This window comes from Mobula hypostoma, chromosome X2 (genome assembly GCF_963921235.1).
Source record: "Mobula hypostoma chromosome X2, sMobHyp1.1, whole genome shotgun sequence".
In the NCBI taxonomy this organism is placed as follows: domain Eukaryota; kingdom Metazoa; phylum Chordata; class Chondrichthyes; order Myliobatiformes; family Myliobatidae; genus Mobula; species Mobula hypostoma.
In genome coordinates this window covers 4592136-4616214 of record NC_086129.1, presented here as the reverse complement: position 1 = coordinate 4616214, position 24079 = coordinate 4592136, and the positions used below count along the sequence as shown (strand labels likewise).

At 48.9% G+C, this 24079-nt stretch overlaps 1 protein-coding gene across 1 annotated transcript in view; it reads left to right on the top strand.

The window, feature by feature from the left end:
• ppp2r1ba (protein phosphatase 2, regulatory subunit A, beta a) overlaps window positions 1-24079 on the top strand; it is a 90699-nt gene that overhangs the window by 52644 nt on the left and 13976 nt on the right. Inside the window, exons 8-12 of the mRNA XM_063038161.1 lie at window positions 2724-2794; window positions 4804-4938; window positions 11823-11996; window positions 14910-14970; window positions 20931-21085. Coding sequence (XP_062894231.1) covers window positions 2724-2794; window positions 4804-4938; window positions 11823-11996; window positions 14910-14970; window positions 20931-21085 — 596 coding nt within the window. The remainder of the gene's footprint in view (window positions 1-2723; window positions 2795-4803; window positions 4939-11822; window positions 11997-14909; window positions 14971-20930; window positions 21086-24079) is intronic.

Sequence of the window (24079 nt, the reverse complement as noted above, 5' to 3'; positions counted from 1 at the left end):
GAACTGCGTGTCACCTGACTTCATGTTTCGATAGTGGCTGCTCCTTACAAAGTGCACTTCATTGCTTGTGAGGAGTCTTGAAAGGTTGTGAGATTGTGAACAAGGGTGAATGGTGTTCTTTACGTTTGTATCACTGACTGCCTAACTCGAGGCCCTCCGTTGGTCAGGGTCCAGCATGGATGTTGGGCGCAGCAGTCTACATGAAGCATAAGCCCGGGCAGTACGATACGGAAAGCGAGCTGTTGCCCCGTGTCGCAGGCTCCCCCTCTCCACACATCTGATGAACCCAAAGGAACGGCAGAGACCCGATACAGTTTGGCAACAGCGGCGTCGCAGGAGTTGCCAGTCAGCATTGAACTCAACGTCGGACTGCCTCAGGGACCCCAGCTCCGGATTTTTCCCTCGGGGTTCACTCCCGAAGCCTTCCCCGTGAGCGGGTACAGCCGCAAGGCATTGGGGGTTTGAGATCAGAGTTTTCCTTCTAGATGAGCTGCCAACCACAGCTGACGAGCCCCGTCTGCCCGAAGTGACCAGTTTTAAAGTGTCAGTGACCTGCCCTGCCCTGTCAGCAAGCCCACATGCAAAGGCCAGGAGCTGGACTTGGTTGTGACAGGCTATTTGAGGTGCACGCCGTTAGGAGCATTTAATCTGTAGTGGGAGCTCATCCCCATTACCGCCCCTGGCCATGACAACCTGAAGGAATGATGCATAATAAGCTGCAACTTTTTCTGTGTACATGTCCGTTGATCGGATCTTCCGTCAAAGAAACTGGGGTGGATGTCGGACCACCCAGCCACGCCACTGTCCACCGATTGTGCCTCCAGCAGCACGTCATCACATAGAGAGATGAAGTAGAACACATCATAAACCTGAATGAGTCGAAATCTACAATCTGCGTTGATTAAAGCATGCTCAGGTACCATCGGCCGACAGCAACGGGAGAGCGGGGAGACTCGCTTGATCAGAGAGATTCACTAAGATCAGAGTGCAGAGACAGAGGGTGGAAGGTCTCATGCTGTCCATTCGAAGTAGGCTGCCGTGGGTTTACTGCGTTCACTTCCCAGAAGTGGCTGCGTGACCTTGGCTTCACTAGAAGAGAGATCAAGTCAACCAGCAGGGCTGCAGCCGAGGCGGCAGAGAAAGGATCAGCATGGGTGTGGACCAAGTATGTCCAGAGGGGCAGATAGTCAGACAGTGTATACATATCTTGCAAACCCTTCAGTAGTTGCATAGACACCTGAAGAGCAGACTATCTGTTGGATGGAAGTGACTGATAGAGGCAGATGCCAAGTTTTTAAGCTCACCAGTGGGAGGTGGTGTTTTAGCACTGCGGGCCGAAACTCCTGAGGACGGGTGGCAGATCAACTGATGATCCCACTGGTGATAGCACAGGAGAGTTAACATCTTAGTCCACGTGTATTTTTAACTCTGAGCGTGAGGTACAGCCAGCGAGAGGCTGATAAACGGCACTGCATACTCACTTGCCCTGCGCGCCTGGCTTGATTTCAATCTTCTTCAGCGCTTTAATCAGTGAGAGGCAGAGTCGTGCCCGGTCTCCAGGCTTACGAAGCGCTCGGAGACAGCAAAGCGCCCGATCGGCCCGAATTCAAGTCACCAGATTGGAGAGGACAGGCTCTGAAGTAAAACAAAGATGCGAAAGGGATTGCTTTGCGAACCGTCTTTGGTGGTGTTGTTCGCAGCCCTAGTGCTGTGGATTCCCTACTTTGCAGTAAGCAAGATAGCAGACAAAGGTAGAAACATTGTGATGTTGCTTCCCAGATGGATTCCACTTCATCCACAAAATCCGGCTCCAGTCGAGTGTTTTGAAAAAGGAGTGCATGAATTGTATTTGGCCTTTCAGATTGTGGTAGTTTAGTCATGGATCGTGCCTCCGTGCAAAGTGGAGCTAGCCGAGATAAGTATCGCAGCATCAGTCGTCTTGGCCTGGCCCGTTTCCATAAGTCAAATGCTTCAAGTCAATTGTGCTGTGCCTGCCAAAATTCTTAGCCAGTCGTCTTCAGTAGCTGGTACATTAATGCCAACTCACCAGAACAACTTGGCCGACACTTTAGAGGAGGAGTGGGCCAATTTGATACCTCCTATTAAGATTAAAGCGCGGAATAGGCTCCGAGCTATCCCCCGATTCAGTCCTATCCCAATCACGGGACAATTTACAATGACCAGTTAACCTACCAACTGGAATGGGGGATGAAACGAGGACTCGAAGGCAACCCACGCGGTCGCGAGGAGAGCGTACAAATGCGCCAGCATTGAACCTGTGCCGCCTGGATCTTGATGTTTACGCTGCAAGTGCTGGCCTTGCTTTTCCTTGTACGATTTAAATTGTGGTTAAGAATGTATTTTTCTCTTCTTGCCATTACCTTCTGAAAAGATACAAATAATGTAGGCAGATGCTCTTCAGCAGTTGCTTAAAATCTGTTAAACTTTATTGATTTATCATTGTGGTGGGAGTGTGGAACGATCTGCCAGTGCAGCTCGTGCTTGCAAGTTCTTTCAACATTTAAGCGAAGTTTAGATAGGTACATAGATGGTAGTGATATCGAGGGCTTTGGTCCAGATGCAGGTCAATGGGAGTAGGCAGTTTAAATGGGTCGGCACAGAATAGATGGGCTGAAGGGCCTGTTTCTGTCCTGTACTTTTCTCTGACTCCATTGTTTTGTTTGAGAATAAATCTTTTAACATGCAGTACTCTTATCTTGCAGATTTTTGTGAAAACTTGCCAGTGGATTGCAGGGAGACTGTCATAATGAGTCACATCTTGCCGTATGTTAAGGTAATATGCCTTCTCAAATTCTTGGCTGGTTATACAGTCTGTCTAAAATTAGTGTAGCAGCTCATCTCATTCACTTCAGGAAAAAGTCCCTCTGTATTTTGGTTGGGCCTGAAAGGAGGATTCAGGCGCCTTTTAATCCAGGTTTAATTGCTGTGAACTGCTTGTAACTGGAAAAGCTTAGCATCCAAGCATGAGTCACATCTCGCCCTCTCTCCCTCCCCCTGCCCCTCTCCCACTCCCTCCGTCCCTCTGAACTTGAAATAAAAAACACTTCAGACTGATTAACTCGAAATAATGATTGTTGTCTCCTCTCGCACTATCTGTCTCTCCCCCGGGATGTCAAAATGTTGGAGTGAGCAGTTAGTTTTTGATGGACTGTAGACCATGGTCTCTCTTTGGGGGCTTTGCTCTTGTTGGCATGCTGGGTGGTGGGAATGCTGGTGCTTTATGCTAGAATAAGTGTGGGGGGGGAGGATTGACACTGCTTGGGTGTTGGGGGGGCTTTGGGACTCTACGTTTTTTCTGTCATTCACCTTTGGGGGTTTTTTTCTGTTTTCGAGGTTGTCTGTGAAGAATAAGAATTGCAGGTTGTGTGCTGTACGCGTTCTCTGATATTAAGTGGAGCCGTTCAACCACTGAGCAAACACATTTCTGAAAAGGCATCTTACAACATTGGTCTGGTTTTGTGGTCTGTAGGAAGATACAGTACACCTTGCCCTTGACTTTGAGGAAAAGGTATTTGCAAAGATTTAGCGGGTACAGTTTCTCTTGTTCTACAGCTTTGATGACATTCACAAGGATCACTGACGTTACTAAACATACTGAGTTCAGCAGAGTGAAAGACTCTCACACTAGCATTGCTTGGTTCATAATGAACTTCCCACTCCAATAAGGATTGACACGTGGAGGTTAAGAAGGCATGTGGCGTGCTGCCCTTTACTAGTCAGGGCATTGAGCTCAGGAAGTTGTGCTGCAGTCTTATAGTTGGGCCGCATCTGGAGCACTGCTCACAGTTCTGGTCACCTCGCTATAGCAAGGATGTCGCGGCTTTGGAGAGAGTGCAAGAGGTCGGACAAATTTGGGCTGGTTTCTCTGCTGTGGCAGAAGCTGAGAGGAGATCATATAGAAAGTTATATGATTAGGAGAGGCATAGAGTAGACAGGGAGCATCTCTTTCCCAGGTTTTGAAGTGTCTAGTACCAAAGGGCATGCATTTAAGGTGGCGGCGGGGTGGGGGGTGATGATCTCAAAGGAGGTGTGTAAGGCAAATTTTTAACACAGTCAAGAGAAAATCTGTAGCTGCTGGAGGAACTCAGCAGGCCAGGCAGCATCTGTGGAGGAAAACGTGCAGTCGACGTTTCGGGCTGAACTCCTTCGTCAGGAAGGGTTGAGGTCCTGCTGAAGGGTTTCGGCCAGAGATGTCGACTGTCCTTTTTCTCCCCATGGGCGCTGCCTGGCCTGCTGAGTTCCTCCAGCACCTTGTGTGTGTTGCTTGTTTTTTAAACGTGGTGTTGGCTGCCTGGAGTGATTGTAAGAGGCTAGATATATCGGGGACTTTTAATGACATTTAGATAAGCACACGAAGGTGAGGAAAATGGAAGAATGTGGACATCGTGTGGATTAGATTGCCCACTTGATTCGGAATTTCATTGTGGGGTGAAGGACCTGTTCTGTTCTGTGATCGATGAACTACAATACCAAACTGTAAAAGAAATTATCTAAGAATGATCCATGACTGATCAGGTGGGTCATAAGAACGTGGAGCAGGATGGCAACTTGACTGAGATATCTAATCACGAACAAGGGAGAATCTGCAGATGCTGGAAATCTGAGCAACACACACAAAATGCTAGAAAGACTCAGTGGGCCAGGCAGCATCTATGGACAACAGTACAGTCGACGTTTCTGTAGGTGCTGCCTGGCCTGCTGAGTTCCTCCAGCATTTTGTGCGTGTTGACTAAGATACCTGCCTAGGCTTTCATTTGATCATTTTATGGGTTTCTTTTCCAGGAACTTGTGTCTGACACCAATCAACACGTGAAGTCAGCTCTGGCCTCTGTTATTATGGGCTTGTCCACCATCCTGGGCAAGGACAGCACTGTTGAGCACCTGCTTCCTCTGTTCTTGGCTCAGCTCAAAGATGAGGTAATTTTATCACGAAGTACAGACCTTAACGTACCCCTTGCGTGACTGGCGGGCGTCGTGGATAATTTTTTGAATAGCCGACCGAACGGCAGCGGACAGCTTTCTTCTGTGTGCTGTTTGAAAGCGGCCGTCAAAGTCAAGAGTGGTGATGAAAGGTCGCTTATTGTTCATTAGGCGATTGAAAAGCTGGTTGCCGTCTCTGGAACTTTGAAGGTGACGAGCAGTCCATGCTCCACCACGAGATACAGGTATCTGGATAAGTGTGCAGGAACGGGAGGTGTTGCCATACAGACTGATGTGTCTAGGCTTTTATTCTCACTGACGTTGATTCCTGGAAGGGGACAGCAGCTGGCCCATGTTCATCTGCCATCTTCCCTGTTGACAAACATTATAACTGCCGTCTGCTTGGAGCTGTGCGGTGATGTCCAGCATCCTGAAATGTTATAATCACAGATTCTGCAGACGCTGGAAATCCAGAGCGAGCGAGAGAGAGAGAGAGAGAGACAGACACACACACACACACACACACACACACACACACACACACACAGACACACAGACACACAGACACACACACACACACAGACACACACGCAGACACACACACACACACAGACACACACACACACACACACATACACACACACACACACACATACACACACAGACACACACACACACAGACACAGACACACACACACACACACACACACACACACACACACACACACACACAATGCTGGAGAAACTCAGCAGGTCGGGCAGCATCTATGGAGGGGAATGAACCCTTGGGCCGAGACCCTTTGTCAGGACTGGAAAGGAAGGGGGAAGGCGCCAGAATAAGAAGGTGGGGGTGGGGTGGGGGGAGTACCAGCTGGCAGGTGATAGGTAGACCAGGTGAGGGGGAGGGGGTTGAAGAGAGGTGATGGGTGGGAAAGGTAAAGGGCTGGAGAGGAAGGAATCTGATGGGAGAGGAGAGTGGACCGTGGGAGAAAGGGAAGGAGGAGGGACACCAGGGGGAGGTGATGGGTGGGAAAGGTAAAGGGCTGGAGAGGAAGGAATCTGATCAGAGAGGAGAGTGGACCGTGGGAGAAAGGGAAGGAGGAGGGACACCAGGGGGAGGTGATGGGTGGGAAAGGTAAAGGGCTGGAGAGGAAGGAATCTGACAGGAGAGGAGAGAGGACCGTGGGAGAAAGGGAAGGAGGAGGGACACTAGGGGGAGGTGATAGGCAGATTACAAGAGAAGAGGGGAGCCGGAATGGAAGATGATATTCAGTGAATAACATTTCTAAGGCCAGTTCCTTAGGCCAGTCAACATCTGTAGTCGGGGAAAATGCTTGAAGCTGTCATTAAGGAAGAAAGAGCGAAACATTTAGAAAGTAGTAGTTCCATTAGACAGACGCAGCATGGTTTCAGAAAGGGCAGGTCCTGTTTGACAAACTTACTGGAGTTCTTTGAGGACATAATGAGTGCAGTGGATAGAGGGGAACAGGTGGATGTTGTATACTTGGATTTCCAGAAGGCGTTCGATAAGGTGCCGCACAAGAGACTTACAAATAAGATCTGGATGCATGGAGTCGGAGGAAGTGTATTGGCATGGATAGTGGATTGGTTAACCAATAGAAGGCAGAGAGTTGGTATAAATGGGTGTTTCTCTGGTTGGCAGTCAGTGGTGAGTGGGGTGCCACAGGGGTCGGTGCTGGGCCCGCAGCTGTTTACCATTTACATTGATGACTTGGAAGAGGGGACTGAGTGTAGCGTAGCAAAATTTGCAGATGACACTAAACTGAGTGGAAAAGCAAATTGTACAGAGGATGTGGAGAGTCTGCAGAGGGATATCGATAGGTTAAGTGAGTGGGCCAAGGTCTGGCAGATGGAATACAACGCTGGTAAGTGTGAGATCATCCACTTTGGAAGGAATAATAGAAGAGCAGATTATGATTGAAATGGTGAAAGATTGCAGCATGCTGTTGTGCAGAGGGACTTGGGAGTGCCTGTGCAAAAAGTTGGCTTGTAGGTACAACTGGTGATTAAGAAGGCAAACAGAGTGTTGGCCTTCATTGCTAGAGGGATTGAATTCAAGAGCAGGGAGGTCATGCTGCAACTGTACAGGGTACTAGTGAGGCTGCACCTGGAGTACTGTGTGCAGTTCTGGCCTCCATACTTGAGGAAGGATATACTGGCTTTGGAGGTGATGCAGAGGAGGTTCACCAGGTTGATTCCAGGGATGAAGGGGTTAACCTATGAGGAGAAATTGAGTCGTCTGGGACTGTACTCTGTGGAATTCAGAAGAATGAGAGGGGATCTTGTAGAAACATACAAAATTTTGAAAGGGTTAGATAAGATAGAAGTAGGAAAGTTGTTTCCAGTGGTAGGTGAGACTAGAACTAGGGGACATTGTCTCAAGATTCAGGGGAGAAGATTTAGGATGGAGGTGAGAAACTGTTTCTCCCAGGGAGTGGTGAATCTGTGGCATTCTCTGCCCAGGGAAGCAGTTGAGGCTTCTTCACTAAATATATTTAAGCTTCAGTTAGATAGGTTTATACATAGTAGGGGAATTTAGGGTTATGGGGAAAAGACAGGTAGATGGAGCTGAGTTTACAGACAGATCTTATTGAATGGCGGGGCAGGTTCAATGGGCCGAATGGCCTACTCCTGATCCTATTTCTTACATTCTTATGAATCATGAGTGGAATAACAACTGGTTCTTCCACCGGAGTCTCTCGAACTGTTCTTTTAGTTTGAGAGTTTTAGATAAGAGCAAATGTGCAGTGCATTCTTTAGAAGCAGTGATGTGTTGCCATGGGAACACTCTCCCATCATGTGTGGAGAGCTAGATTGTAATCTTGGTGTGTATTGGATTAAAGGTGAATTCCTTAATGATGTGATGGAACTATTTTTCCATCTATAAAGTCACTTATTTATTTTGGCGTGAGTTTAAACAAAAAGGCTGCATGAGCAAATTTTGGATTTTTAAATTAATGAGGAAATTTGCATTTTCTCAATTTTTTTACAGAATTAAAATTATTTTTAAAAATTAAAATAAAATCCCCCCCCTCCCCTTCCTCTATTCCGCACTGAGCTTTTACTTCTCACCTGCCTGTTACTTCTCCCTGGGTCCCCACCTCCTTCCATCTCTCCTGTGGTCCACTCTCCTCTCCTCTCTCAGATTCTTTCTTCTCCAGCCCTTGACCTGTCTTCACCTATCACCTTCCAGCTGGCCTCCTTCCCCTCTCCTCACCTTTTCTATTCTGGCATCTTCCCCCTCCGATAAAAGGCCTGGGCCTGAAACACCGGCTGTTTATTCGTTCCCCTAGACGCTGCCTGAGCTGCTGAGTTCCTCCAGCGTTTTATGTGAGTTGCTCTGGATTTCCAGCGTCTGCAGACTCGCTCGTGTTTATAATTAAAATGATTCCCTTCATGTGCTGCAGATTCACCAAATGTCGGAAATGCCTTGATTTTCCAGGCGCAGCTGACAGATTCCAAGGGTACATTTTCAAATTGTCGGCTGTTAATTCCAGCCTTGAATTATTTGTTGGTTCGAAATGAAATCAAGAAAAAAGCCTGCCGAATTATGATTTGAACCGTTGGATAATTTAATAGTAATTAGAATTGTTGCGTGTATTTATGCCAAAGGTGCAGTAAGATTTCTCAAACACAGAAATACAAGTGTTTTTCTTTTGTGAAATGCAGCTTTTCACAAAATGGCTGTTGTTTCCTTCCATGACCCTCTCAAGGATTTCGCCTGCACTCAGGCAGAGTGAATGGACAATAAAGGATAGAATTAGGCCACTCAGCCCATCGAGTCTGCTTCGCCATTCCATCATGGCTGGCTTATTACCCTCTCGGCCCCATTTTCCTGCCCTTCTCCCCCGTAACCTTTAACACCCTGACTAATCAAGGACCTGTCAGCCTCCATGTTAAATATACCCAATGACTCGTCCTCCACAGCCCATCAGCGCTGACGGATTCCACAGCTCCACCACCCTCTCACTGAAGAAATTTCCTCTCAGCTCTGTTCTAAATGGACATCCCTCTATTCTGAGGCTGCCTTCCGGTCATAGGCTCCCCCACTGTAGGAAACATCCTCTCTGTTCTAGGCCTTTCAGTATTCGATAAGTTTCAGTGAGATTCACCCCCCCGTTCCTTCCCTTCAGAACTCCATCGAGGACAGACCTGGAGCCATCAGCTTCTATGTTTGCACCTTCATTCCCAGGATCATTCTCGTGAACCCCCTCTAATTCCAGGACGTTAGATAAACGGCCCAAAACTGCTCACTATACCCCCAACTGCGTTCTGACCAATGCCTTATAAAGGCTCAGCGTCCCCCTTATATTTTTCTAGTCTGCTCAAAATGGATGCCAACATTCCGTTTTCCTTCCGTACCACCAACTCAGCCTGCAAGATAACGTTTAGGGAACCCTGCACGAGGTCTCCGAAGTCCTTCTGCACCTCTGATTTCCGAATTTTCTCCCCATTTAGAAAATGGTGTATGCCTTTATTCCTTCTACCAAAATGCACAGCCACACATTTCTGGTTGTAGGCACCCTTCGATCCCAGGGGGTCGTGGGTTTGCGCCTCTGGTGGACTGTGTCCTCTCCCCAGGGCGCAAGCCTGGGCGGGAAGATGTGAAGAACCGGCTGTTCCCCTCTCCGCGTCGCTGATGTAGTCCAAGGGAAGGGCAAGCGCCCATACAGCTTGGCACCAGTGCCGTCGCAGAGGTTGCCAGAGTGAAGCTGTCATCAACATCGAAGTACCTTGGGGGCTTACTCCCGAAGCCTTTCCCATGGGTGGGCATGGCCGCAAGGCAGTGTAAGTTTAAAATCAGAGCTTTTTCCTTCTCCTAGGCGGGCTGCCGTCCAAGGCCGACAAACCCCACCTACCCGAAATACTTTCGGACACTGCAGTATATTCCAGCTGCCGCTGCCTTGCTATTCTCCCAATCTATCAAGTCCTTCTGCAGACTCCCTGCTTCCTCAACACTACCTGCCCCTCCTCCTATCTTGGTATCATCCACAATTTGGCCACCAAGCCATCAATTCCATCGTCCAGACCATTGACATATGCTTGAAAAGAAACGGTCACAATACCAACCCCTGCGGAACACCAGTAGTCACCTGCAGTCAACCAGAAAAGGCCCCTTTCATTTGCAACTCTCTGCCTCCTGACAATCAGTCAATCTTCTGTCTATACTAGGATATCTTCTGTAATACCATGGGCTGTTAACTTGTTAAGCAGTCTCATGTGTGGCACCTTGCCTTCTGAACCTCCAACTGGACAACATGCACTGACTCTCCTTTGTCTATCCTGCCTGTAATTTCCCCTTAAGGAAGCCATGCTCCTTCAAGTACTGGAAGCCTCGTCCTTACTAATGGACTCCCAACATTTTCCCAACCACTAAAGTCAGGCTAACGGGCCTATACCTTCCTGCCTTTTGCCTCCCTCCCATCTTAAAGAGTGAAGTGACATTTGGAAATTTCCAGTCCTCTGGAACCATTCCAGAATCTAATGGTTCTTGAAAGATTATTACTAATGCCTCCACAATCTCTACAGCTGCCTCTTTCAGAGCCCTGGGGTGTAGCCCACCTGGTCCAGGTGACTTGACTACATTCAAACCTTTCAGCGTGCCAAACAGTTTCTCCTTAATGAAAGCAACTGCACTCACTTCTGCTAACTGACACTCGAATTTCTGGCATACTGCTGGTGTGACCATAACTTAGACCATAATGTATAGTACTGTGCAGATGTCTTAGGCTCGTGTATGTAGCCAGGATGTCTTGAGTTTTGCACGGTCCTGTAGTAATTTTTATATATTACACTGTGCTGCTGCAAAAAAAATCAAATTTTATGACATCTGTGGGTGATTATAAACCTGATTCTGATAATGAGTCTCTGTTGTGGACTGAGAAATTGGGAAAGGGGGCAGGGAGAGGGGAATTGTGCGCCTGTCCCCCTCCTTTGCTGAATGTCGGTGATATCGTAGGATGGAATCTTGGTTCTGCATTTATGGATTGGACTATTGTCCAATGGACTGTAGACTTTTTCAGACTTATATATTCTGTTCTTCTTTTAATCGCCTGTTTCTTTTCATTTTGTTGTGCGAGGGGAGGGTGTTTGGGCGTTAAATGTTCTGTAAGTTTTTTGTGCGGGGGGTGGGTTTGAGGGAGGTCGATGTTGCTGTTCTATTTTCTGTGTGGAGGGAGGGGTGGTTTTGTGGGGGGCAGATGATCGGGATGCCATTCTTTTTTGTACGGTGGGGGGTGTAGGTTTGATGTTTCTCTCTGTACGACTTTCATGTTCTTCCTTTGTTTCGTGGCTATCTGGGGAAGACAGATTTCAGAGTTGTATATGGATGCATGCTTTGATAATAAACAAACCTCTGACTCTTTGGCTGGGAAAGGTGGGGAAGGAGCGGGAAGCATCAGAGAGACATTCTGTAATGAGCAATAAACCAATTGTTCGGAATCAAATGACCTTGCCTGGGTTCTCAGGGCTGGATGTGTCTGCACCCACGCCACCCCGTCCTGCCCCTGGCACTCCTCCTCAGCCACCTGTCCCACACCCCTCCCATGGGTGCTCCACCCTCGCCATTCCCATCATCCTGCGCTCCCGCCAGATTTACAAACTGGCTCTCGGCTGCACGCTGACAAGTACGGTTCTGTGCAAAAGTCTTCGGCACCCTGGCTGTATATGCATGCACCTAAGTACTGTGAGTGTGAAAGTGCCATTCGTGTTTCTGTTGTGTGGTTAATATTTCATAAATGTCCAAGATGATACTTTGAAAGGGGAGAGTCTGGGGAGCGCCAAGTGTGTCTGTCAGACAGCGTTCGCAGTATGAACGTTTTTCACCTTGCTGTACTCAGAAAATTGCCTTTCCTTCCTAGTGCCCTGAGGTCCGTTTGAACATTATCTCCAATCTGGACTGCGTGAATGAAGTTATTGGAATTCGCCAGCTGTCACAGTCTCTCCTGCCAGCCATTGTAGAATTAGCAGAAGATGCCAAATGGAGAGTGCGCCTTGCGATAATCGAGTACATGCCTCTGCTTGCAGGGCAGCTGGTGGGTGGTTTATTCTAAAATGTTTTTATCGTCTATTAGCAATGCTTCCATATGGATGATTTGCAGAATGGAAATGATTGCCTGTATTAAATTGATACTTTAGTTTAAAGACGGAAATAACTTTGAACATCATTTCTTTTGCACCAGAAACAAACGTGCGATAAAAACGATTATACTTGTAGCCTACTGACATAGGTAATCTTAATTTAGACCTGGGGCTCCCAACCTTGTTTTAATTGTCCATTAACCAAGCGGTCTGCGGACCTAGGGGTGGGAACCCATGGTTTAGACCCCTGTTTAAGGTCTGCGGACTTTTTCAGACTTACGGATTTTATATTTTTTTTTATATCGCTTGTTTCTTTTCGTTTTGTTGTGCGAGGGGAGGGTGTTTGGGGGTTAAATGTTCTGTTGGTTTTTTTTGTGGGTGGGGTGGGGGGGGTCAAGGTTGCTGTTCCGTTTTCTGTGTGGAGGGAGGGGTGGTTTTGTGGGGGGCCAATGATCAGGATGCCATTCTTTTTTGTACGGTGGGGGGTGTAGGTTTCATGTTTCGCTCTGAAAGACTTTCACGTTCTTCCTTTGTTTCATGGCTATCTGGGGAAGACAGATTTCAGAGTTGTACATGGATGCGTGCTTTGATAATAAGTGAACCTTTGAATCTTTGATTGGGAAGGGCCAAGAGACATTCTGTAATGACCAATAAGCCAATTGTTTGGAATCAAATGACCTTGAGAGCAGAATTAGGCCATTCGGCCCATCGGGTCTGCTCCAACATGCCATCATGGCTGATTTGTGATCCCTCTCAACCCCATTCTCCTGCCTTCTCCCCGTATCCTTTCACGCCGTGAATAATCAAGAGCCTGTCAGCCTCCATTTTAATTATACCCAGTGTCTTGGCCTCCACGGTCGTCCGTGGAAGTGGATTCCACAGATTCGCCACCCTCTGGCTGAATGAGTCACTCCTCGTCTCTGTTTCTCCGATTTCCTCCCCCATCCCAAAAACATGCTGGTTGTAAACCGGTTATTGTAGATTACCCCTCTGTGTCAGTAACTAGCAGAAGTAGTGAGGTCGTGTTGGTGGGTTCATTGTCCACTCAGAAATCAGATGGCAGAGGGGAGGAAGCTGTTCCTGAATCACTGAGTGTGTGCCTTCAGGTTTCTGTACCTCTATCTTGGTAGTAACAATGAGAAGAGGGCATGGCAGGGTGGTGGGGGTCCTTAATGATGAACGCTGCCTTTTTGAGGCATCGCTCCTTGAAGATGTCCTGGCTAATACGGAGGCTGGAGCCCATGATGGAGCTGACTAATTGTACAACTCCCTGTGGCTTACTTAAGCTCTCCTGTATCATACCGGATTTTGTATGTGGCTGGTTTTAAGGAAGCAAATTGCTCTTAGTGTCGGTATGAAAACACAGGAGTAGATTTTCTCAGCTCGAAGCTCACAATGTTCTTGTTGTGCTTTATGGTTAATCATAAAACTGTTTAGTGAATATTTACACCTTTGTGGTTAAGGAGTTGTCAAGGTCCAAGTCAGAGTCATGGGCAGAGCTTGTGGTTGGAGTAGTCGGCCACGCGGTTACCCTGGGAATTGTTAGTTGTGCTGGATCTGAAGCAAAGTAACCTGAGGATTATGCACCGTGGGAAAAGGCTAACTTGCTCCCAGTGACTGACTGTAGAAAGTACAATGGTGCACTGTCATGTCGAAGAGAGATACGGCGCTGGTCAGGAGCGTGGGATCTGTAATCGGAATAATCCAGCGCATGAAATAGCGTGCATAATTACGTTTAAATCGTGAAATTGAAATAGTCTCCTGCTATGGATCTGGTGGCATACGATTCGCTGGGTTATTTATTTAAGGATGCAGAGCGGAATAAGGCCCTGCCTGCCCTTTGAACCATGCCGCCCAGCAATCCCTGATCCGTCGTTGTCGTGGTGGCTATCCCTCGAGGTCGAGGATGATGGTCTTCGTTCCGTACAGAGCGAAGACGCCTGTGCGTGTATTTGTTTAACGTGTACTTGATGTTGCACTCCAAGAAGCACACGATACTTCACAAATCAACCGACTGATTCCAATGGCATGGAAACCACGACGATTGGAACTGATGGATTTGTTGCAGCTGTCGTCCGCCCGTTCCACCGTTGAGGTCTTGGTTGGATTGTTCTTTGTCAGGGACCTCACCCTCGACCTTACCGCCATGGGTGACCCTACCAGGAGCATAGCTCCAGGCGGCATTGCTCTCGGGATCACAGGACCACACAAGCTCCTCCACCGCGACAAGGTGACAATCCACAGGGAAGTCCCTGATCCAACCCCAGCCTAAACAGGGGACAGGTAACAGTGATGAATTAACCTACCAACTGGTGCGTCTTTGGATTGCGAGAGGAAACCCGAGCACCCGGAGGAAACCTGTGCGTTCCACGGGGAAAACGTACTGGCTCCTTACAGGTGACATCAGATTTGAACTCCGACCCCCCCCCCAAAGCTGTAATAGTGTCACACCAACTGTTACGTTATCGATAGTAGTTGGTAACATTCTTACTGTCTGCATTAAACCATTGGGCACTTCTAAGTTTTTTCCTATTTTTCATGGATCGTAGTCCTGGTATTGTATTGGCACAAAGAAATTAATTCAAGGATATTCAGAAGTACTAGAAGCAAGTACCTTAGATAGAGTATCTTTTGTGTAGCCTTCTGCCTCAGCATGATCTAGTTTTGGTGCAGTTTATTAGAGCACATTGCCAATCTTTCTTGTGTGACCCCTTCGCCATTGGCTCAAAGGAGTTATCAAGCTGTACTGGTAAGTAGCGAAAGGTGAAGGCGGCTAAAATGCGAATGTTGCAAGTTTGCGTGTTCTTCTAGAAGTTGGAGGGGTTATTTTATCAACATTCTTCTTTTCTTGTCCAAACCTGTTTTAGGGGGTGGAGTTTTTTGATGAGAAGTTGAACTCCTTGTGCATGACGTGGCTGGTGGATCACGGTGAGTATAGCCTTGATGAATCGTTACTTTTGTTGAACGGAAGTCCTTCAGAGTTGTCCACATTGTCTTCCTGGTGCTTCCATGATGCTGTGTGAGCCTGCTAAACTCCTCGCCAAAAATCCTTCATCATGCTTTGTCACATCCTCAAAGGACTGGGTCAGGCTCAAGGCGCGGTATGTCCCTCAGAAAGCCATGCTGACTCTCCAGAATCAGACTATGCTTCTTGTAAATCCTGTCTGTGAGAACCTTCTCCTATAATTTGCCCACCGGTGAAGTAAAACTCACTGGTCTATAATTCCCAGGGTCATCCCTACTCTCTTTCTTGAAAAAGGAAATAACGTTTGCCAACTTCTAATCATCTGGTACTTCCTCCGGTGAGGGCTGACCAGTGAGGATGCCCAGATCGTCACTAAAGGTGCAGCAATCTCTTCCCTTGCTTCCCGTAAGTAACCCTGGGGTATATCCCGTCTGGCCCCAGTGAGGATCACCAGATCGTCACTAAAGGTGCAGCAATCTCTTCCCTTGCTTCCCGTAAGTAACCCTGGGGTATATCCCATCCGGCCCCAGTGAGGATCACCAGATCGTCACTAAAGGTGCAGCAATCTCTTCCCTTGCTTCCCGTTAAATAACGCTGGGGTATATCCCATCCGGCCCCAGTGAGGATGCCCAGATCATCACTAAAGGTGCAGCAATCTCTTCCCTTGCTTTCCCGTAAGTAACCCTGGGTTATACCCCATCTGGCCCCAGTGAGGATCACCAGATCGTCACTAAAGGTGCAGCAATCTCTTCCCTTGCTTCCCGTAGTAACCCTGGGGTATATCCCATCTGGCCCCAGCGAGGATCACTAGATCGTCACTAAAGGTGCAGCAATCTCTTTCCTTGCTTCCCGTAGTAACCCTGGGGTATATCCCATCTGGCCCCAGTGAGGATCACCAGATCATCACTAAAGGTGCAGCAATCTCTTCCCTTGCTTCCCGTTAAATAACCCTGGGGTATATCTCATCCAGCCCCAGCGAGGATCACTAGATCGTCACTAAAGGTGCAACAATCTCTTCCCTTGCTTCCCGTAGTAACCCTGGGGTATATCCCATCTGGCCCCAGCGAGGATCACCAGATCATCACTAAAGGTGCAGCAATCTCTTCCCTTGCTTCCCGTTAAATAACCCTGGGGTATATCCCATCCGGCCCCAGTGAGGATGCCCAGATCATCACTAAAGGTGCAGCAATCTCTTCCCTTGCTTTCCCGTAAGTAACCCTGGGTTATACCCCATCTGGCCCCAGCAAGGATCACTAGATCGTCACTAAAAGTGCAGCAATCTCTTCCCTTGCTTCCCGTAGTAACCCTGGGGTATATCCCATCTGGCCCCAGTGAGGATCACCAGATCATCACTAAAGGTGCAGCAATCTCTTTCCTTGCTTCCCGTAAGTAACCCTGGGGTATATCCCATCTGGCCCCAGTGAGGATCACCAGATCATCACTAAAGGTGCAGCAATCTCTTCCCTTGCTTCCCGTAGTAACCCTGGGGTATATCCCATCTGGCCCCAGCGAGGATCACTAGATCGTCACTAAAGGTGCAGCAATCTCTTTCCTTGCTTCCCGTAAGTAACCCTGGGGTATATCCCATCTGGCCCCAGTGAGGATCACCAGATCATCACTAAAGGTGCAGCAATCTCTTCCCTTGCTTCCCGTTAATTAACCCTGGGGTATATCCCATCCGGCCCCAGTGAGGATGCCCAGATCATCACTAAAGGTGCAGCAATCTCTTCCCTTGCTTTCCCGTAAGTAACCCTGGGTTATACCCCATCTGGCCCCAGCAAGGATCACTAGATCGTCACTAAAAGTGCAGCAATCTCTTCCCTTGCTTCCCGTAGTAACCCTGGGGTATATCCCATCTGGCCCCAGTGAGGATCACCAGATCATCACTAAAGGTGCAGCAATCTCTTTCCTTGCTTCCCGTAAGTAACCCTGGGGTATATCCCATCTGGCCCCAGTGAGGATCACCAGATCATCACTAAAGGTGCAGCAATCTCTTCCCTTGCTTCCCGTAGTAACCCTGGGGTATATCCCATCTGGCCCCAGCGAGGATCACTAGATCGTCACTAAAGGTGCAGCAATCTCTTTCCTTGCTTCCCGTAAGTAACCCTGGGGTATATCCCATCTGGCCCCAGTGAGGATCACCAGATCATCACTAAAGGTGCAGCAATCTCTTCCCTTGCTTCCCGTTAATTAACCCTGGGGTATATCCCATCCGGCCCCAGTGAGGATGCCCAGATCATCACTAAAGGTGCAGCAATCTCTTCCCTTGCTTCCCGTTAAATAACCCTGGGGTATATCTCATCCGGCCCCAGTAAGGATCACCAGATCAGCACTAAAGGTGCAGCAATCTCTTCCCTTGCTTTCCCGTAAGTAACCCTGGGGTATATCCCATCTGGCCCCAGCGAGGATCACCAGATCGTCACTAAAGGTGCAGCAATCTCTTCCCTTGCTTCCCGTTAAATAACCCTGGGGTATATCCCGTCTGGCCCCAGTGAGGATCACCAGATCGTCACTAAAGGTGCAGCAATCTCTTCCCTTGCTTCCCGTTAAATAACCCTGGGGTATATCTCATCCAGCCCCAGCGAGGATCACCAGATCGTCACTAAAGGTGCAGCAATCTCTTCCCTTGCTTCCCGTTAAATAACCCTGGGGTATATCTCATCCAGCCCCAGCGAGGATCACTAGATCGTCACTAAAGGTGCAACAATCTCTTCCCTTGCTTCCCGTAGTAACCCTGGGGTATATCCCATCCGGCCCCAGTGAGGATCACCAGATCATCACTAAAGGTGCAGCAATCTCTTCCCTTGCTTCCCGTTAAATAACGCTGGGGTATATCCCATCCGGCCCCAGTGAGGATGCCCAGATCATCACTAAAGGTGCAGCAATCTCTTCCCTTGCTTCCCGTAAGTAACCCTGGGGTATATCTCATCTGGCCCCAGTGAGGATCACCAGATCATCACTAAAGGTGCAGCAATCTCTTCCCTTGCTTCCCGTAAGTAACCCTGGGGTATATCTCATCTGGCCCCAGTGAGGATCACCAGATCATCACTAAAGGTGCAGCAATCTCTTCCCTTGCTTCCCGTAAGTAATCCTGGGGTCCATCCCATCCGGCCCCGGGGACTTATATGTCCTCAGTTCCAGCAGGTCCTCTTAATGTCGACAAGTTGTAGCATATCACTGCCCTCACAAGCATCGAGGTCCCTCTCACTGGTGATTACTGAAGCAAAGTATTCATTGCGGATCTCCCCCAAAGTCCTTCGACTGCAAACGTTTTGCCTCTTTTAGCTCTGTCCGGTCCAGACCCTCACTCTGGCCATCAAGTACGTGTCCAATGCCACAGGGTTTTTGTTTTATGAATCCTACTCACCAAGCCCTCCTCGTGGCCCCTTGTAGTTCTCCACAGTCCATTCTTCACTCCCTTCCTGGCCGCCTTGTAACCCTCTAGGCTGATCTTTGCACCCTACGCTTCTGGACTAGCTGTTGCGCGTCTCTTGTCAAGCATGCCCCCCCCTCACCCTCCTGTTCTTTCCCCGCCTCAGTGGGACAAAACTCTGCCGAGCCCCATCCAAGTGAAGCCCTGAACGACTTCCGCACTTCAGTTGCGTGTTTCTCAGTGCATTCATCCCAGTTTGTGCACTCCCAGGTTCCTGCCCAATACCATCATAATCCTAACCCCAATTATTACTGCCGCAAGCAATCTTGTAGTACAGTGTAGTACAGGCAACAAGAAACAGACTCGACTTTAACCGATACGTTTATTTATTTAGTTATTCGAGGATAGCGTGGAACAGGCCCAACGAGACGCACCGGCCGATTTAACCCTCGCCTCATCACAGGGCAATGAGCCTCCTAACCGGGACCTCTCCTGGCTCTGTGGGGTGTTGGGGTGGGGGGTGGAATCTGAGCACCCGGGGTAGACCCACGATCCACTCCGGTTCTTCTTCCAAAGGCAGCGGAGCTAGGAATCTGAAATAGTAGCTGAAAATTCTGGAGACACTCAACAGAGCAGGCCAATGAATGGGCAGAAAGTCACAGAGACAGCTGTGCATCTCCCACCAGGATCTCAGGTCAGCTCATCCGCTCCTTCCCCCCCCTTTACGTACGAGTTCTTAATCCTGCCTGCATCTCCAGAAGCTGCCTATTACATCTGCATTGCCTCCCTCGTTTTCTTCTTGCCTGGCGGTGGAAGCTATTCAGTAGTCAAGCCGGCTGGAAGGCAATATCGCTCAGGTCCTGTTTTTCGTAAATGACAGTTCTCTTGGTTCTCTTGGTGTAAGCGAGTTGTGGTATTTAATTGATGCCAGAAGCCTCTCTTAAGACCTGGGCCACTCATGTGAACCCTGTGTGTCAAAGTCCTGTCCCGAGCCTTATAGGCTCATTAGGCTGGTGCTTATGCCAGTTTCTGTGGCGTGAAGCGACTGAGAGTCCCCCACCCCGGATAGGACCCCAACCTATTGTACCAGCATTTTTTTGCTGGTACCCATTTTTTCAGCTGGGTGGACTGGAGCATCGTGCGGTTAGGTGCCTTGTTCAAGGACACGCGCTGCCTTGACCGAGACTCGAACTCACGACCTTCAGTTGAGCCCAACGTCCTAACCACTTGGCCACGTGCCACACTACCCCCTGTGTGTCGCCCGTGGTAATATCTCTCAGCCATTTAAGTGGCAGCTTTCAAGCTGAGCTTCTGTACTGTGTCGTCAGTCAAGATGCAGTTTATCCTTCCAACTGTTTGCAATCGATATTCACATTCTTTAACATTTTTATAAATGAGTGACAGATGAGGGTTTTTTCCCCGTGAAAGTAATTTCCCAAAAAACGGCCGGGCTGATTTTTCTTTAAAGTAAAGTGCGTTTTGATTAAGGACCAATAAAATTAACAACGAATTTGATTTGGACTGTTTTGCTTTTAGTGTAGGTCCGTTTTACCCTGGAATCTGAATATTGTGGTTAGGGCTTGAATAATGACTAATTATTCAATTACAATAATTAGTAATAAATAATGGTAATCGATGTATTTTTTTTAATATCTCATGGGGCAACACAGTGACGTCGTGGTTAGCGCAACACTTTACAATTGGGTTTGATTTCTGCCACCGCCTACGAGGAGTTTATACGCTCTCTCCGTGACCGCGTGGGTTTCCTCTGGGTGCTCCTGTTTCCTCCCAGAGATGTACTGGTTAGTGGGTTAACTGTCCTGCTGGGGGTTAATCGGGGGTGGCTCACAGGACAAGAAGGGCCTGTTCCATGCTCTATCTCAATAAATAATCAATAATGCATTGGCAGTAGCCAGAAAGGCCATTGCAGTTGCTTGGAAATCGGATTCGTATTTAAGTATGGATCATTGGAATAATGAAATCTTTAGCTGTATTCCACTTGAAAAAATTACTTACAATTTAAGGAATAAATATGAGTATTTGGCGCCCTTATTTTCAAGAGATAGGATTGTATATATAGGTGCTCCAATGACAAAGATGTTGGTCCTTTAGGGAAAGAAACAAATACATATATTAAATTTGTTTCCAATCCCATGGAGCATGTGGAGACCTTTCAATATCCAGGCAGTCTGTCTTGCTTTCTTTCTTTTTTTTGCTGTTGTTCTTTCTTTGTTTCAAGGTAGGGGTATGTTACGGGGGGAAGGCTTCAGGGGAGGGGGGCGAGTAGATATTATTCTATGTAATCAAGTTTGAAAATTGAATTCAATTTTTTTTTAATAATAAATAAATATATTAAAATGCTACTTTCCAAGTGCATAATTTCCTCCCCTGCGTGTAACTTGGTATGGAACAGGGTTACACTTTGAAAAAGGCGGTACGAGCATTTTGTTTGGGAACTTTGTATTTTATCAGCAAGCTGCTTGTTTGAAAATCAAGTCGCAACGGCAATCAGATCAGATCATGTCTTGACCTGTGAATGCTGTCTTGCAGTATACGCCATTCGCGAGGCCGCGACCAACAACTTGACCAAGTTGGTGGAGAAGTTTGGCAAAGACTGGGCAGAATCCACCATCGTGCCGAAAGTACTTGCCATGGCCACTGACCCCAATTACCTTCACAGAATGACCACCCTGTTCTGCATTAACGTAAGTATAGCTTTGACAATGTACTTGCCAGGGCCAGTGACCCCAGCTACCTTCACAGAATGACCACCCTGTTCTGTATTAACATGAGTATAGCTTTGAGAATGCTTCCATTAAACTTCACAAGCTGCTAAAATATTTCATGAATAAAACGTACAGTTAGAACACACACTTAAGAATAAAGGGTTTAACAAAGATATTATGGATTTGTTTAAAATGTTCTTTTAATATGTTCTCTGTGAATGTTTAGATTCTGCAAAAAATCAATTAACCAACGCTTAATCCTTCGTTTAATTTCTCAACTTTGCCAAAGCTGCTCCTTGCAATATTGACATCTGCTTGATACGAGGTTCTGTGCTTGCGTTATTTGCTGAGGTGTAGTGGTCTTTCGTGTTTAATCTGCAAGGTGTCTGGAGTAAAGTTTGAGTTGAGGGCAAGACTTTTTATGATCTCGTGGAGCAGAGTTCCTAACCGTCCCTGTGGAAATGGACTGACGGTGTTAGCTGAAGGGCAGTTGATTTAATGGCCTGTTGACCCACCTGATGGCTTACAGCTTTCAAGTTTTATTTCACAAGGGTCTGTTTCTGTGCTGTAGTGGACTATGGCTCTGTCTTTTGCTTAGAGATCTGAATACCTTGAAATGGACGTTATACATTATCTGGCCGAAAATTTTAAGTTTTTTGACGCAACTAGTTTCAATTTACAAGTGTACTGAAAGGCCCCCACAGTCTTCAGGTCTGCAACTTTCCAGTTGCAGAATTAACTTCTTTCCCTGGTTTTATTTGATGGGCCTGGGCCTCACTGGAGTCTGGACAAGGTGAGGGGGAGATTCAATTGAAATGCCTAGGTAGAGTGGATACGGAGAGGACGTTTCTTATCGTGGGTGAGTCCAGGACCGGAGGGCACAGCCTTTGGAATAGAGGGATGTCCCTTTAGAACAGATGAATTTCTTTAGCCAGAGGGTGGTGAGTCAGTGGAATTCGTCGCCACAGGCGGCAATGGAGGCCAAGTCATCGGGTATATTTAAAGTGGAGCTTGATAGGTTCCAGAGGGTGTCGAGAGGTCTGCACGACCTGGCGTTTTTTTGCGGTATCCTCAGGGATTTGTGGCAAGCTGGACTCTGGAGAACGCAGGTGCGGCCATCGCAGCCATTGCTGGAATGGACTCCAGGTTGGATTGACGTGGCCCGAGAGTGGGAAGTGAGCTGGTGTTCAGCCGATTTAAGCACCGAGCCAAGTTAAAAAATTTAAAAAGAGTCGAGGGGGGGAAAAGACTAGCTTCTCGGTGAGGCTTTACTCACCTCCGCACAGAACTGACTCGGTCTGTCGGCACTTGCCTAGGTAGAGTGGCCCTTGGACCAGTTACAGTGCTGAACTGACTCCCTGGCTGTGGCCTGCAGCCATTGGGGCCCTGGACTGAACTGACTCCCTGGCTGTGGCCTGCAGCCATCGGGCTTCTGGACTGAACTGACTCCCTGGCTGTGGCCTGCAGCCATCGGGCTTCTGGACTGAACTGACTCCCTGGCTGTGGCCTGCAGCCATTGGGGCCCTGGACCAGCTACAGATCTGAACTGACTCCCTGGCTGTGGCCTGCAGCCATTGGGGCCCTGGACTGAACTGGCTCCCTGGCTGTGGCCTGCAGCCATCGGGCCCCTGGACTGAGCTGACTCCCTGGCTGTGGCCTGCAGCCATCGGGCTTCTGGACTGAACTGGCTCCCTGGCTGTGGCCTGCAGCCATCGGGCTCCTAGACTGAACTGACTCCCTGGCTGTGGACTGAACTGACTCCCTGGCTGTGGCCTGCAGCCATTGGGGCCCTGGACTGAACTGACTCCCTGGCTGTGGCCTGCAGCCATTGGGGCCCTGGACCAGCTACAGATCTGAACTGACTCCCTGGCTGTGGCCTGCAGCCATTGGGGCCCTGGACTGAACTGACTCCCTGGCTGTGGCCTGCAGCCATCGGGCTTCTGGACTGAACTGACTCCCTGGCTGTGGCCTGCAGCCATTGGGGCCCTGGACTGAACTGACTCCCTGGCTGTGGCCTGCAGCCATCGGGCTTCTGGACTGAACTGACTCCCTGGCTGTGGCCTGCAGCTATTGGGGCCCTGGACTGAACTGACTCCCTGGCTGTGGCCTGCAGCTATTGGGGCCCTGGACTGAACTGACTCCCTGGCTGTGGCCTGCAGCCATTGGGGCCCTGGACTGAACTGACTCCCTGGCTGTGGCCTGCAGCCATTGGGGCCCTGGACTGAACTGACTCCCTGGCTGTGGCCTGCAGCCATCGGGCTTCTGGACTGAACTGACTCCCTGGCTGTGGCCTGCAGCCATTGGGGCCCTGGACTGAACTGACTCCCTGGCTGTGGCCTGCAGCCATCGGGCTTCTGGACTGAACTGACTCCCTGGCTGTGGCCTGCAGCCATTGGGCTCCTGGACTGAACTGACTCCCTGGCTGTGGCCTGCAGCCATCGGGCTCCTGGACTGAACTGACTCCCTGGCTGTGGCCTGCAGCCATCGGGCTCCTGGACTGAGCTGACTTCCTGGCTGTGGCCTGCAGCCATCGGGCTCCTGGACTGAACTGACTCCCTGGCTGTGGCCTGCAGCCATCGGGCTCCTGGACTGAACTGACTCCCTGGCTGTGGCCTGCAGCCATCGGGCTCCTGGACTGAACTGTCTCCCTGGCTGTGGCCTGCAGCCATCGGGCTCCTGGACTGAACTGTCTCCCTGGCTGTGGCCTGCAGCTATTGGGGCTCTGGACTGAGCTGACTTCCTGGCTGTGGCCTGCAGCCATCGGGCTCCTGGACTGAGCTGACTCCCTGGCTGTGGCCTGCAACCATCGGGCTCCTGGACTGAGCTGACTCCCTGGCTGTGGCCTGCAACCATCGGGCTCCTGGACTGAGCTGACTCCCTGGCTGTGGCCTGCAACCATCGGGCTCCTGGACTGAATTGACTCCCTGGCTGTGGCCTGCAACCATCGGGCTCCTGGACTGAACTGACTCCCTG